General features: G+C 36.5%; 2 protein-coding genes across 4 annotated transcripts; one reads left to right on the top strand and one right to left on the bottom strand.

Annotated features, from left to right (window-relative positions):
* The first annotated feature begins 2,216 nt into the window (after positions 1–2,216).
* Positions 2,217–5,241, top strand: LOC306888016 (aquaporin-11-like). 2 transcript variants are annotated; one of them, XM_079446109.1, is made up of 3 exons: positions 2,217–2,892; positions 3,515–3,631; positions 4,004–5,241. In XM_079446109.1, the coding sequence occupies exons 1-3, from the start codon at positions 2,286–2,288 to the stop codon at positions 4,114–4,116; spliced, it is 837 nt and encodes a 278-aa protein (XP_079302235.1). In that variant the 5' UTR covers positions 2,217–2,285; the 3' UTR covers positions 4,117–5,241. The 2 variants fall into 2 exon arrangements, with proteins under 2 accessions (XP_079302235.1, XP_079302234.1); XM_079446108.1 differs by having other exon boundaries at positions 2,230–2,892; positions 3,971–5,233.
* Positions 5,242–9,297: 4,056 nt separating this feature from the next.
* LOC306888481 (methylosome subunit pICln-like) lies at positions 9,298–15,480 on the bottom strand (the record flags this gene model as incomplete). 2 transcript variants are annotated; one of them, XM_079446819.1, is made up of 7 exons in its annotated part: positions 14,633–15,480; positions 13,368–13,504; positions 13,160–13,291; positions 12,966–13,079; positions 11,715–11,900; positions 10,900–10,963; positions 9,298–9,995 (listed from the first exon to the last, which is right to left on the bottom strand). In XM_079446819.1, coding segments are annotated over exons 1-7 (753 nt in total). In that variant the 5' UTR covers positions 14,752–15,480. The 2 variants fall into 2 exon arrangements, with proteins under 2 accessions (XP_079302945.1, XP_079302944.1); XM_079446818.1 differs by lacking the exon at positions 9,298–9,995 and having other exon boundaries at positions 10,896–10,963; positions 14,633–15,472.
* Between the last annotated feature and the right edge of the window lie 257 nt (positions 15,481–15,737).

Raw genomic sequence — 15,737 nt, 5'->3', positions numbered from 1 at the left:
ACAGACCGACAGAGATAGATAGATAGATAGATAGATAGATAGATAGATAGATAGATAGATAGATAGATAGATAGATAGATAGATAGATAGTATATTGCATAAGGGTATAGTCAAAGGATATATTATATATACAGCATTATATAACAGTATTATTGTAAAATATTATAACAGAATTGTTTGTTGTCTACACACACACACACATACACGCACATACATACATACACGCATACACACACTGTGCGTGTGAGTGTTGACAACAAACAATTCTGTGCGTGTGTGTGTGTGTGTTAATATATAGATCACCTTTAAAGATGTCATGGAAACTCCATTCCTAAGTATGTCAGCGCCCTCTGCAGGTAATTATCAGAAAACAGACCAGCCAGTGATGAGGATTACACCTGTTAAAGGTGATGAAGCACCTGTAAATGTTTAATAATTGCTTTGTTCGTTTTTATTATTAGGGATAATGTATACAATATTTCATCAAAATAGCCAAATGAACTATTTTGATTTTTGATTCATTAGCTATATGTCAGAAGTCAGACAGAGCTTTATAAGTATGTTACACACACAGGGAATTTGACTTGACGACAGGAGCTTCCAGTACAGAAGAAAGTACGGACAGTGCAACATACATGATAGTGCAGATATACATAGGAATAACTCAGTAGAGATGGAATATAACACTAATTCAAGAAAAACAGTGAATTAAATAATGCCCTATATACAGAAGTAGAAATATAGGGAAAACATAATTGTTTAAATAAATGTACAGATATGTTATTTACAAGTGTGTAGTTTACATGTGTACAATTTTCAGATTCTATGTATAAATGTGTCACTTGCGTTGGACAATGTATAGTCATGAATGTTTTAATTGTTCAGGCTGAATATAGCCTGCAGGGAAATACTGTTCTTGTGCCTGGCTGTTCCGGCCAGAAGGCAACATTTTGAAGAGAGAATTATGCACATTATATTTATTTTGATTTATTAGATATTATGTACATGCATATCTGTTTGCGTATCATATCAAATACATTTCCTTTTTGACCTTCGAGACTATAATGACCTTTTTGGTTTTGCCCATATCCCCATGACTCATAATAGTGACTCATGGTGATTTATAATATTCATGATTCATGATCTCTCCACCATCATCACTCTGATGAGACATGCATGGGTGAATTTTTATTATTAGCCACATATTAGTTTGGGATTGTTAAAATATTTAAATCTACATACATTATCTGATTATATACAGTGTTGAGTAAGCTACATGTAATGGAATTGCGTATAATCTGTTGCAATTGCTGAGAAAAATGTTTAATTAAATTACAGTTATGAAAATGTTAATGAATACAAAGGGGTTTACATCTGAATATTTTCACACACATACAGATATGATTGATTTCTTTTCCAAGTTTTGTTTCCTACTTGAAATAAAATAAGATTTTATTTCAAGTAGGCTATTATATCTATTAAAAGGTTTCTTGTTGTGATTTTAAATCTGTATTTAACCTCAGAATGATCTCAAAGTAAAAAGAGGTGCTAAAGCCTGATTTTGTGGTGGCTGTGCTTTAATATGAAATTATTATAATCTTAATTCAAGTGATGAAGGATTTTGAAAGTCTAACATCAGTGTTGAGTTCTATATGTTAACCCGGCCTGCTTCAAAAGTTTGCTAGGAATTTAGAAAAGTAATCCAAATGTAATCAGTTACATTACTTTAAAGTAATTGAAATAGTTACGCTACTTATTACATTTTAAATAGGGCAACTTGTAATCTATAACCTACAGTACATTTCCAAAGTAGGCTTCCCAACACTGATTATAGTTTTTATATCATATTTTTTACTTATATATTATATTAAAGAAGCTTATATTTCTGTTAGATTAAAAGGTATCCAGGTAATGTTTATTTTTGTGAACCCTGGACGAAGTTCTTTACAAATCCTACTAAACTAAAGGACTGGCTCATGAATATTATTTATGTAACCAGACGTTTTCCCAGTAAGCCTCCTGATTGGCTGAAGGGCAGACGCGGGCGATGGTCAGCTGACGAATCACTGTTACGATAAAGATTGCCTCATGAATATGAATAAGGTTGCGTGTCTGTACACTCCAGGAAGTCTCTAGCATCATCTAATTAATATTCATGAGTCAAGCTTTTTGCCATAGTGGGTTGCACTGATTGAATCAAAGTGGGCGGGGCTACTGGCGCGGAGGCGTGGCCGTTGTAAAGTTGCCTGACTGGATCAGAGTAACACGATTATTATGAGGATGCAATGGCAGAGATGGCCGAGCTCACCGTCTCCCTGTCCTTCCTGCTGGGGATTGTAGTTTTTAGCGAAGTGGCGAGGAGAACGGTTTTATATCTAGTCCCAAATCGAAACTGGACCATCTATGCGCTGGAGTTGATCTACTCTTTTCAGCTGTGCGCGTGCACGCACGAGTTAAAGCTGCTCGCGGAGGTGGGCGGACTGGAGCCGCGGATCGCGCTGACGCTCACGTTCCTCATCTCGGTGGTCCACGGACTTTCATTCCGCGGCGCGATCTGTAACCCGATCGGCGCTCTGGAGCGGGTCTACCTCGGGACTCTGACGCGGCGAGGCGCGCTGACGCGGATCTCATGCCAGCTGATCGCGGCGGTGGCGGCGCGGCGCGTCATGCCTCACGCGTGGGCGCTGGCGCTCTCTGACCTGCACGAGCAGCACTCGCTGACGGGCTTTAAATGCACGAACAGCCCCGTTAACGCGCCTCTGCTGCAGGCCGCCGCGGTGGAGCTGGGCTGCGCGTTTGTGATGCACACTGCGGTGTTTAACGTGGAGAAGGTGGAGGAGAAATATCGCGTTCCTGCGATATCTGCTGTCATCACCACATTAGTCTATACAGGTGTGTGCACTGACCACAGCTACCGGTACCACCACAGTACTTCATAAACTGTGCAAGTGTTCTTACCGGCTTTCTCAAAATCATCTATCTATCTATCAAATATCTATCTTGCCTATCATATTTTTTTCTATCTTTCCGTATATCTATCTATAAAATATATATATCTAGAAAATATCTAACATAATTTTTTCTATTCAGTATATCTATGTATAAAATATCTATCTAGAAAAAAATCGATCTATCTATCTATAAAATATCTATCTAGCCTATCATAATTTTTTGTATCATTCAGTATATCTATCTAGAAAAATATATATCTATCTAGAAAATATCTATCTATCTAGAAAAATATCTGTTTATCTATCTATAAAATATCTATCTAGCCTATCATAATTTTTTGTATCATTCAGTACATCTATCTAGAAAAATATATATCTATCTAGAAAAATATCTATTTATCTATCTAGAAAATATCTATCTAGCCTATCATAATTTTTTCTATCATTCAGTACATCTATCTATCTATAAAATATTTATCAATCAATCTATCTATCTAGAAAAATATCTATCATAATTTTTTCTATCGTTCAGTATCGTTCATTCTGTGCTGTATTTTGTGAAGGTGGTCATGTGACTGGCGCTGTGTTTAATCCGGCACTGGCGTTCTCAATACAGTTCCCCTGTCCTGGCAACAGTTTTGCGGAGTACAGTTTTGTGTACTGGATTGGACCAATACTGGGTGAGCAATTAGTATTACAACATTCATTCATTTGAAGAAATCCTTCAGAGACTGTTCTGTAATCAGCTATTTTTGTTAGGAAAACAGGTGTATCCTGTCAAACAAGTTTAACAAAAGGCCAATCAATAAAATGTGTTTAATGCCAGAGAAAAATCATATTTGCATGGCAGTCATGAAGAACACAAACTACTCAGCAAAATGTCTGAGAATCATTTAAGCACCACATGTATTTCTCAGTGTTTATTTGCTCACAATCCAAACCTATAATCATAAAGATCATGTATGCATGATAACTTATTAATAACAGCAAGAAAAATACAGTTCTATGTGTTCCACCAGGATCTTCATGCTGTTTTCCCACTCATCTTACAGGCATGACAGGCTCTCTGCTGCTTTTTGACAAAGTGATCCCTGCTATTTCAGGGAAAAGCACAATTCCAAAGCACCTGAACTCTAATGGACTCGAGACGAAAAAGATGAAGTGAATTAAGGCCTTATGACAGACTCTGATTGCATATGTGATTATATACTGTGAATATACACTGTAATTCTTCTGCACATCTCCAAGTAATAACCAGGGTTTCTGCAGGTTTTAAAAGGTCTTAATTCGCCCTTCTCAAGGTCTTAAATTCATAACGTCAATGTTGGATGCACTGGACAAATGAATATCTTCCTCAGTATTTCGTCTTGTATTTCTAATACAAATATTTAAACATCCTTAAATCAAGATATACTTGATATGCAAACTGAACACGTGGTCTCGTTTTCTGAGAAATTGAACAAAATTAAGTTTGATTAAAACAAGAACAAACATCTTTCACCGGGGAATGAAAACTTCTCCATTTGAATTAAGTTGATTTGTCTAAGCCTACTAGCAGATATTTGTTTGTTTTAATCATAAACTTTTGATCAACTTCTCAGAAAACCGCTTTAGTTATTGTGCTTCTCTAATAAATGTATCTTGATTTGAAAATCTTTAGACATTTGCACTAATACAAAACATTTACATTTAGAGACCATATTAAAGTATTGTGTTCCATTAATTTTGTTCTTTAAAGTATTACATTTATCTTCATAAAACTTTCAGAAACTCTGAATAACGAAACTGAAGGGTCCTTAATGTTGTTCTTTTTTAGGTCTTTGGTGAAATCTATGCTTTCGAAATATCTTAAATGTCTTTTTTAATGAGAACATGCACATTCATGAAGCTGTAATGACATATAGCTGCAGGTTTACAGCAACAATCATAAAAAGCACATGACCTGTGTGCCGAGAATCAACTGTAAATGAGTTCAACTTTATTAAATCATATTTTAACAGATAGACATTCCTGGAATAAGAGACCTGAAGTGTTCTATCGCTGTTTTATGTTACATTCTACTAGCGATGGTTCTTACCTAGTAACAGGTAAATGTTATAGTAGTAATCTTAAGCACAGTTTTGCAGTGCCTTTGGATTATTCTGGGTAAAGTAACCTGGGAAGATCAGACCGGATTGAGTGTCGCGTCTACAAGCCAATGCAGAATGAATAATAACACACTCCTGTGTTACGAGGATTTAAATAAAGCAGTGATAAAATCTGTTTGTAATTAAACTTTACAGAAAAGCTCATGGCTCAGTGGTTATTTAACCTGAGAGGGCCAACAGGCTGTTGTGAAATAGTTTCTGATGGACCTTTGACCTTTTGTGAACACACAGATGTGCTGAACCAAACTGATATGGCAATTTGATTTTCACTACAGCATGCAACAAAAGGAAAGCAAAACAGAACAAATGTAGCTTGCATAACAGGGCGTTCACGCATGAATGCGAGCTGTTAACTTGATGAACTTTGATGTGCTGTCAAATTCCAGCTTTAAAGGAATAGTTCACCCAGAAATGAAAATGTGCTGAAAACGTCCTCACCTTCAGGCCATCCTTAGATAAATTTGTTTCTTCATCAGATTTAGAAAAATCTTGCTCACCAATGGATGCTCTGCAGTGAATGGGTGCCGTCAGAATTAGAGTCAGAACAGCTGATAAAAACACCACAGTAATCCACACCACTCCAGTCCATCAGTTAACATCTTATTAAGTGAAAAGCTGCGTGTTTGTAATAAATCCATCAAGACATTTTTAACTTTAAACTGTTGCTATGGCCAACATACGTGTCCTCTATTCATAATATTACTTCCTAAAGTGAAAAAAGTCCATCTGGTCTGAATCAGAGGAGAGAAATCTGCACAGATCAAGCGCAGTTTACAAGCCAAAACAGCTCTAAACAAATATATGTGAGGATTTTAATGTGAAGGACCACAGGAGATGGACTTTTTCACTGGAGGAAGCATTATTATGGATTATGGACCTGTATTTTGGCTGGAAACGGGTTTTAAGTAAAAAAATAAAAATTCTTAATGATGGAAACACTTTTTACAAACACAGCTTTTGGCTTCACAAGATGGTGTGTTTTATTACGATGTTTTACTCAACTGTTTGGACTCTCATTCTGACGGCACCCATTCACTGCAGACAATAAAATGCTGAGCAAGTTTCTCCAATCTGCTACCAAGAAGAAACAAACTAAAAATCTTGGATTGTCTGAGAGCGAGTCAATTTTCTGAAAATCTTACATTTGAGTGCAGGAAACATTAATCATTTCAAGCACTGATACCCTTCAGAACTACTGATCGTTAAAAGATTGGGAGGTAGTTTTAGCAGGTGTGTGTAAAGTATCATGAGTGAATCATTAGCGAGATCATCTCAGCACACTCACGCTCGAGTCTCATGAGAATAAGTATGGAGTTCATTTAGAGGCCAACAGATATGCTTTTAAGATATATAAAGAGTACATTTCTTATTCATCACTTATTGTCTTATGTAGTCTGGGAGTTGAATGAGTGATGGGGTGGGGTAGTTTTTCCTCTGCTGTGGGGTCTGGTGGGCCGCCCCGGGCCGCCCTGGGCAGATTTGGGGTAACGGGGGTGCCTATGGGGGTCAGCGGGGGAGCTGGCTCCGAAGGGGGGGGTATTTTGCCCCCTCTGATGCTTTCCTCCCCATCCCTAAGGCTTCACTTCTCCCGCCCCATCACACCAACACATAGGTAGGGTTTTGAGGTGCGGGTGTGTCGCTGGGATGCGGGGGAGGTGGTACTCCTCTGTCTCCTCGTGGCCACCTGCATCTCAATCACACATTACAGCTTAGACATTCTCATTACTTACTGTCACATGACACATACATATAGGGCCTTGGGGGTGGGCACACTGAATGGCATCCGGAGGGCGGTCTGTTCATTCAGCCTTCCCTCTGGTGCCAGTGCCCACTTCTCAATTTTAAGTTGCACATAGACATTGAGGGCTCTAGGGAGGGGACGAGCTGACACAAGCTTGTGGAGGGTGCCCCTCCCCTGTTTTAAAGCACCCCTGTTTTAAAGCACCTTAGAACAACACACACCAACACTACATTTGAGCGGGTGAGGTGAAGCATGGGGTCTCTTTTTTTTTTTCTTTTTTTTTTTATCTCACACCCCTGTTCTCTGTTCTCTGTCCGGGGCCGGGGGCTGCGAGGATGAGCTGGCCGCCCGGTCGGGGTCTGGGCTGGTGGTCTTCTCTGCTGCTGCGGGGACCGGGGTGGTCTTCCTGTCCCCACGCCAGAGCGAAGGGGGTTCAGCTCCGGGATCGGGCGCTGATTACCCCTCTGGGGGTGGTGGTGCCTGGATCTAGGAGTATAGAGTGCATATAGGGAGTGTGAGTGTGGGTACCATGTCCATTTTTGTGTGTCTACATGTGGGGCGAGGGTGAGAATATTCGTTGCGTGCTTGAGGGTGGGAACGTATGCTTGTGTATATGTGTGCTTGTTCGTCTACGTCTATGTGTCAGGTCGGGCCTTAGACTCCACCTCACTCATCATCTCAGTCGACCCCCACCCCACCACCATGCCCTGCCGGTGGAGGATGCCGCCGGTGCATTGGTGGTTTCTCGCGCCGGGGTAGGATGCTCGGGTGAGCGCTGGCCCACTCTCGGCGGTCGCTTGGCGGGGCCTGGCCCTACTGGCCTTGCTGGGCCCCGGTTGGGGGGTGGGGGGCCCTTGGATCTCCGGGCCCAGGGCTCGGTCTGCCCTGGTGTGGTCGGCTGCCGGCGGAGCCTGCGGGCTTGCCGCCACGGCAACCTGGGGTGTCTACACTGTGGCTGTCGGATGTCCCACCTTCGGGCTCTCCTCTGCCCTTTTCTGGGTGGGGGCCGCAGTTGTCCCTGCGGTGGTTCCCCTGGGGGTCCCGTGCCCTGGGGGCCCTCCGGATGTTTGGGGCCTGGGTCTCTTCCATGCCTGCTTCATGCCTTGCGGGATGGGGCTGTTGTTCCCCACACACACACTATTAAACATTTACATGGAGGAACCTTATGAACACAAGCGCGCTCACACACACAGGTGTACACTCAAGCATTCACATTGGTGTAAAAACGGGTGCTCACAGACACACATTGTTCTGATCTGCTGTTGCTTCAAAACTTATTTTGTAATATTAGTTATGCGTGTTGCTCAATAACATTTAACATTTAGAATTTATTGTGATTCATACAGATGTTGGTTGTTGCTGCAGTTTCTCTGATGTTGTGTCTTCTGTTGTGTCTTCTGTTGTTTTCTCTTTTTGTCAGCAGGTATCGAAGCAAATTGTCTGTTTTTTTTTTTTTTTGTCTTGTTTTTTCCTCTCTCTCTCTCCCCCTTCTCTGTTGACTTTATCCACAATTTGTTTTTTTTTTTTTTTTTTTTTTTTTTTTTATTATTATTATTATTTTTATTATTATCATTATAATTATAATTATTATTATTTTTTTTATTATTATTATTATTATTATTATTATAATTTTTTTTTTTTTATTTATTTTTTTTTTTTCTCTCTCTTGTTTCCTCTGTCCCCTGGTCTTGTCGGTCATAGTATGGTTAAATAAAAGGGTATATAAAATTTAATTAATTAATAAAAAATAAATAATATAAAAAAAAAAAAAAAAAAAAGGCTGTGAATGATGATAGCATAACTACACATACGTACTGTCATGTGTTATCTGTGTTACTGACAGGCCAAAAAAAAAAAAAAAAAAAAAAAAAAAAAAAAAAAAAAAAAAAAAAAAAAAAGAGTACATTTCTGAAACATTTTGCACTTGTGCAAGCTGCTCAGCCTGGGTCTGTTCTGTATGTCAGCGCTCGCTGCTGTAATCTGTCATTAGGACTAAGTCCTAATCAACAAAGACAGAAATAACACAAACTCCAGCACTGCAAAAACACGCATTCATTCATGATAAACGCACAGAATATCACATAAAGTGACAATCAGCACAAGCAAAGGAAAGAGAAATCATTATCTGAGCACAAACAGAAATTCTTATGCCAAAAAAATGTCTCATAAAATCCAGCGTCAAGGTCACATTTCATCCCATAAACAAAAACATAAATTATATTTTGTATAAAGACAAATAAAATACCATTGTTTTTTATTTTCCCTCTTTTATCGTTTTAATGACAATTATTTGTGAGGTTACCATTATGTATCTGGACTACCATTACTCTCAGTGGTGATTTTTAAAAACAGATGAATACTTTTAGTAATTCTTATATAGTAATAGTGTTTTCTGTCATTTTTATTTTTTTTAGGTTTTAGTTATAGCTATTAAAAAACACATTTTTAACATTTTATTACAGTTCATGTTTATTTTATATCAAGTAAAGCATTTTTTATTATTATTTTAGTTAATGATAATAACCCTGTTATGCACAATACAAAAAATTAATAAATCTTAATGACACTAAAAATAGGCTCGAGTTTATTCACAAAGAATATGATCTCATACCTCTCTTTGATTTTGAAATCACCCACACATTTCTTGACACATTTTGTGAGATTCACCCTATGACTGCAGGATGAATTCACCGATAAAATATTTGATCTCCTGTGAGGAAATACACAGGAAATGTTTAGAGAAAGATGTCTCATAAACATCTGACTATAAATACAAACTGAGAACGAGCCAAAATGAACTAAATGAGTATTTTAGTACACTTCAACACATTATAAACCGGCCAATATTTCATAGAGAAACAAAACACCAAATATGGGGGAAGAAAATGAGGCTTTGGTACAAAAACAGCTGTATTTATTGAAATCTCTAACAAACTCATCAACATCACTCCACTGAGGAGGATCTTCAGGGAAAACTACAAAATAGATTAGTGGGAGCTACACAGGCCCGTGGATCTGGAAATGTACGGCCGTGGTGTAAAACAGCCCATTAAATTCAAGGTAGGAGAGACAGAAATGATAAGAGCTTTGAGAGTCAGCCGGTATCCCAGCATGCCTCACTGAAGTGCTTCAATCAGCCGTACAAACGCAGTTCATCTGTCAACAGATTGAAGAATTCAGATTCACACAGGAGCTTCGACACAACAGCAGCAATGCAGTCATCATTCTGATGAGAATCAGACGGGTTTGGAACGACACCAAGGTGTCAATAATGATGGAATTTACATTTTTGGATGAATTATTTCTTGAAGTGTGCAAGTGAAAGTTGTCAAATTTAATCAGTTCCTGTCCAGAACCAGTGCTGTTTTTGTCAATTAAAACAAACTTTTAAAAATAGCATTCAGAAACTGGAATAAAGATAAAATAAAATATAAATATTAGATGAAAAACTTTGACAATTTAAAACATTGCCTTGGCAACTAATTGAAATAAACAAGTTTAAGCTGAAGTATTAAAATGACCAAAATCTACATGAAATAAAAATCTATATAGAATGAAATGTTAAAGAAAATAATGGTAATACGTAAAATAAATAAATATTTCAACAAAAGCTAAAAAAACAAAAGAAGCCAAAATTACTAAAATTACAGCCAAAACAAAAATAAATATTAAAAATGGAAATGGTTATAAAAAAAAAAAAACCTAACATAAATATTTAAACAAAAAATAATTAAATTAGTAAAAAAAAAAAAACTACAAAATGTTATTAAAAGACAAAAGCAAAAAATTGCTAAACTGGAGTACAAATAAAACATTTTAAAAAGCAATACTAATATTTAAAATGATAAGATAATATATTTTTGAAAAAAAAATTATACACACACAACTAATAAAAATTACAAAAGCACATAATATTACAAAAACATAATAAAAATAAATAAATGAAATAAGACCCAATTCAAAATATTAATACATTTTATAATAGTATAGAAATAACACTGGCCAGGACAGGAAATGCAATTGGACAATCAGGATTTTGAAGACAGTTGTAGATATTTACCAGTGATCTACATCGGCGTCGTCAAACTGTCCAGAAATTGCGCTTGAGTCGACTTCCATCCCATCTGAACACAGAGAGAGAGAGATAAAAAAAAGTTTGATCACCGTATTAAATTACGACCGTCCTGCCCTGTGCTACTCCACTGGGCTTTACCCATTACACATCCATTAGCGCTCAGGAAATCCTGCTTACAGACACACACCCATCAGCCCATCACGTCTGCCTCCACTGACTGAAATCCAGCCACATGCACACACACAACAATGCTTCATGCATTATTAAAAACATGACCGTTTCAGCATCATGTAGGGTTTAAAGTGGCATGACTGTTCTCTCTCACTGCCATCTAGTGGCTTCTCATGTGCATTATTTTTGTTTAATTTATACATTTTATAATCAAGTAAATTCATCTGGGATGTCCATAAAGCAGGTTAAGAAGCTGTCAGATTTTTTTGACACAGTTTTAGAGCAATAATTCTATGATTTAAAGCAATAATATGTGAAAATAATGTGTAATATTATATTGTTACATTATATTATAGCAGTTTTCACAATATTTTAAATATTATACGTTTTATATACATTTTGGTGACACTTTTGGTAACATCTCATTTGCAAAATGAAAAAAATTAACAATTATCAATAATTCTGCAGTATCTAATAATCTTTATATATTTTAATATTATAATAATATTGAAAACTACAGTTACTATGGTACAATATTGTGGGGTAATACACAAAACTACCCTCTTAAGGACAGATATACTCCCGCTATTGAAATAAACTATCAATAATGAGTGTTGTCCCACACAGACCTTCAAATTCGGCCGATGGCACGTCAGTCCTGACTCCAGCCATGTGGTACTGCTGTGCGACGGACTGGGCCAGCATCCCCTCCAGCCGGTCCAGCGTAGCCTGACCCTCGGCCGTCAGGTGAGACAAGCCCTCCTCATAGGTGTAAAACGTGGGGACGTCACCCTGACCACGACCCTGCTCTTGCTCTGAGAGAAAACAGGAAGAACACATGAGCACTGAAACAATGTGAAAGCTGTAGAGGAGACACCAAACCTCTCAGATCAAAGTCTCAGATCGCTGACTTTAATATTCCATTAAAAAGTAGAGAGAAACCAGATCAGTGGCTGTCAACCAGGGGCCAGGAGTCATTAGGGGCTTCAGGAAGCTTTAAAGGAGAGCTCAAGATGACTTTAAAAAGGCCAAACCAGCTTTAAAATAAGCTAAACCAACTAAAAATCCAGATGTAAACTGACATCATATTTTTTATTTTAATTTGTAATTTTAATTATTTATTTATTTAAAAAAGGGTTGAAAACCCTGGATATATGTATACATTTAAATAATAATAATAATTAAATCAAAATACATAAGTTAGTATTTCAATTTCATTAAATTTTTAATAGACCTGGACAAGTCATGGAAAATGATCAAATCCTTAAGTCATGGAAATGTATATAATGAATATAGATTTGTATAGTTATTTCATGCACTAAAATATTTAATCATGCAGTGACTTGCTGAGAAATTGCCATTTGCGAGTAAAAAAAAAAAGTATCTTATGATAAAAAAAAAAAAAGTGGACAAACAAAAACCATCTAGAATTACAGAATTAATTTTTTTTCAATTTGAATCAAGTAGCTTCATTATTTTAAGAATTAAAGATAATTTTTTTATTAGTATTGAAAAAAAAAAAATTACTTGATTTGAATTGTAATTATATACAGAATTATTATTTGTACTTTTTTTATAAGCAATTTATTACATTATTTTAAGAATTACAGAATTTAATTGATTGAATTTGTTGAAAAAGTAGTTTAATTGTCCTAGAATTATGGAATTTAATTATTTAAAAATAGTTCATTTCATTATTTTAAAATATTGCCATTCCGGGCTTGTGTAAATAAAATAAAAGCTTTTATCAGCTTTGTCACTACAGCAGCTTTTGTACCAGAAATGTCTTGGCCTGTTTGAGGGGCTTTTGAATATCGTCCTGGACTCTAGGGGTTGAGAACCACTGCACTAGATGCATTATGGATCCAAATGACACTCACCAGCCTCCTCGACGTCATACTCCTCTCCCTCGTAATCGTCATCATCGGTGTCGGCGTCATCGGGGTCGGGGTGCAGGGCCTGACAGTCACACATGGCGGAGAACATGGGCTCCACTGCACACACAAACACACACGTCACTCATACAGGAGAGATGCTCACACTCAACTCATCCGCGCTCCTTCCACACACTCACATGCGGCTTTATCACTGGGCACGAAGCGGATCTCTGTGATGGTTCCTGAGTCTTCACTGTCGCTGTCGCTCTCCTCGTCGTCCTCTCCTGCATCATCCGAAGCTTTATCCTGCTGCTCTGCTTCAGCTTCATCTGGAAACACAATGAAGAACGGTCAGGTCAAACCTCTGGAAACCAGGGCATCTCTGTTTGGAAGTTGATGCCTCACCGTCCAGTTTTGCATTGACCATCACATACAGGTGCTCTTCTGGAAAGGCGCCGAGATCTCGTGAGATTGCATGCAGACTGATGGAGGGGTATTCAAGACAGAAACCCATCCCTGAACCATCAAACCAGGACAGATGCCTGCGAGGACAGAAAACAGCTGCATAAGTACATATATCCCAAAAACAGCATGGCATGCTAAAACCATGTTTTTGTTTGTTTGTTGCTTGTGTTTGACATGAGATACCATGAAAATACTGTGTGTGTGTGTGTATAAAATGTATAATACATAATTATTAATATAATGCATATAATGAAATATAAATAAATATACAAATAACCATTTATATATAACATATATAATTATATTATTATATATAATATAAAATAAATAAGTAATAAATAACTAAATATATAAATTATATAACAATTAATATGATAAATATAAAATAAACAATAATAAAACAATATGATGTTATATTATGGAAAATATTTACATAAAATAATGAAGTATACAAATATAAAAAATATAAAATTATTTACATTTATAACAAGTATTATACATTGTAAATATAAAACATGCATAAAATAAATGTCTAATTAAATATAAAACATACAAATGTGTAAATAAATATATATACATATATATAATTTATTTACACATTTGTGTTTTATATATAATTATTCTGTAATTCTAGAATAATGAAATAAACTACTTGTAAGCAATAAAATAATTAAACTTTGTAATTCTTAAAATAAAGAAATAAACTACTTTATAAGTAACTAAAATAATTACATTATTTAATACTAGAATATAAATTATATAATATATATGTAAAATAAACGGAAGTAATGAAATAATATTTTACACATGATGTATAACATATTATATTGTACATGAAATATATATAAAATAAGTATATTTAGATAATTAATTATTTTATTCATAACATGTATAATATATTCTAAATATAAAACATAAAATAAACAATTATCAAATATATTACAATTTATTTCTATAATATTGTAATACATATAATAAGAAATATATTAACAAATATGTAAAAATAAACACATTTAGATAACGTTACTTATTTATATTTCACTATATTGAATGATACCATATTACCATCTCAGTACTTTTCGTCTACTACCCTTGCTAGCCATAATATGTGTTTATTTATAGAGTGCATGCACAAATAAACAAGTAAATGCGTGCACAGGTGTAGGACACACGTGAACACAACACTGATGCTGTAAGACACTCACGCTTCAGCCACAAACAGCGTGCCTGCTCCCAGCCTCTTCCCGTCCAGAACTGCAGCTGTGTCGGCCTGCTGGAGCCTCACGCCCTCGCTGGGTGGATGCAAACTCTTCAACACAACCATTCTGATCAATTCAATCCCTGTGAAGCTGTGAAGGCGCTAACACTGATGCTCTATTGAGACAAAACGCATATAAACAGTAAGCTTCTCCTTGAACTGCATTCATGTGCAAATGAAACGCGGCCGGTTTGCGTGGCGAGAAACTTTCAAAAGGATTTCTGAAAGCGTCACTTCTGTAGTATTCACTCATTGGGCGACAACTGGCTCCAATAAGTGTTTCCTGCGGGGAATCCCGGGTCATTACTGCAGGGGGCGCTAAGTGGCCCGATTCTCCATTGAGACGCATTCAAATCTCAACACGCTTTTTATCTTATTGGAGACGTTTGTGCAGTAATAAGTATAATTTTATAAATAAACAAATGACAAAGATTAGTATATATCAAGCAATCGAATACTCAGCGGAGAAATATCTGAAAAAAATATTAAACAAAATACATGAATATATAATCGTAAACGATTGTGATTGGTCCACAGTCTGCAACGCGGAGAAAAGTAACAGCTATCACGTGATATCGCTGCGCGTTACTTGCTTTAGCGGCGATATGCATCAAAAATAGCACTTGAAAAACATACTAATAGGCGCTGAAAGCTATTAATTATTTTTACACATCTTAACGGAGTAATTACAGATGATGTACGGCCGCTAAGCACCGCCCATTGTAAGAAACCCGTGTTTAATCCACTCCACCAGTTATTTATTTCTATCAGCGCCGCTTTATGACGCAAAAGAGCGCGTGCGCTTCACATCATAAACAGAGCGTAGCACCTCTTCAGGATCGGAGGAGATACTATACAATTTAACTAATTCACCTGATTTAAACCACTTTGCATTATGTTTAATTAATGTAAATAGCTTCCTTTATTGTTTGCATATACACGCATGTTTTTATACCCATAATGATAACAGGATAGTTGCACTTTCAGTACCACCCACAGCACTACGCTTGCATTTCTAAACATCTAAAATATTAAACAGATTCAATTTTCAT

This window comes from Barbus barbus (genome assembly GCF_936440315.1).
Source record: "Barbus barbus genome assembly, chromosome: 22".
NCBI lineage: Eukaryota > Metazoa > Chordata > Actinopteri > Cypriniformes > Cyprinidae > Barbus > Barbus barbus.
This window is presented reverse-complemented; position numbering and strand designations above follow the sequence as displayed.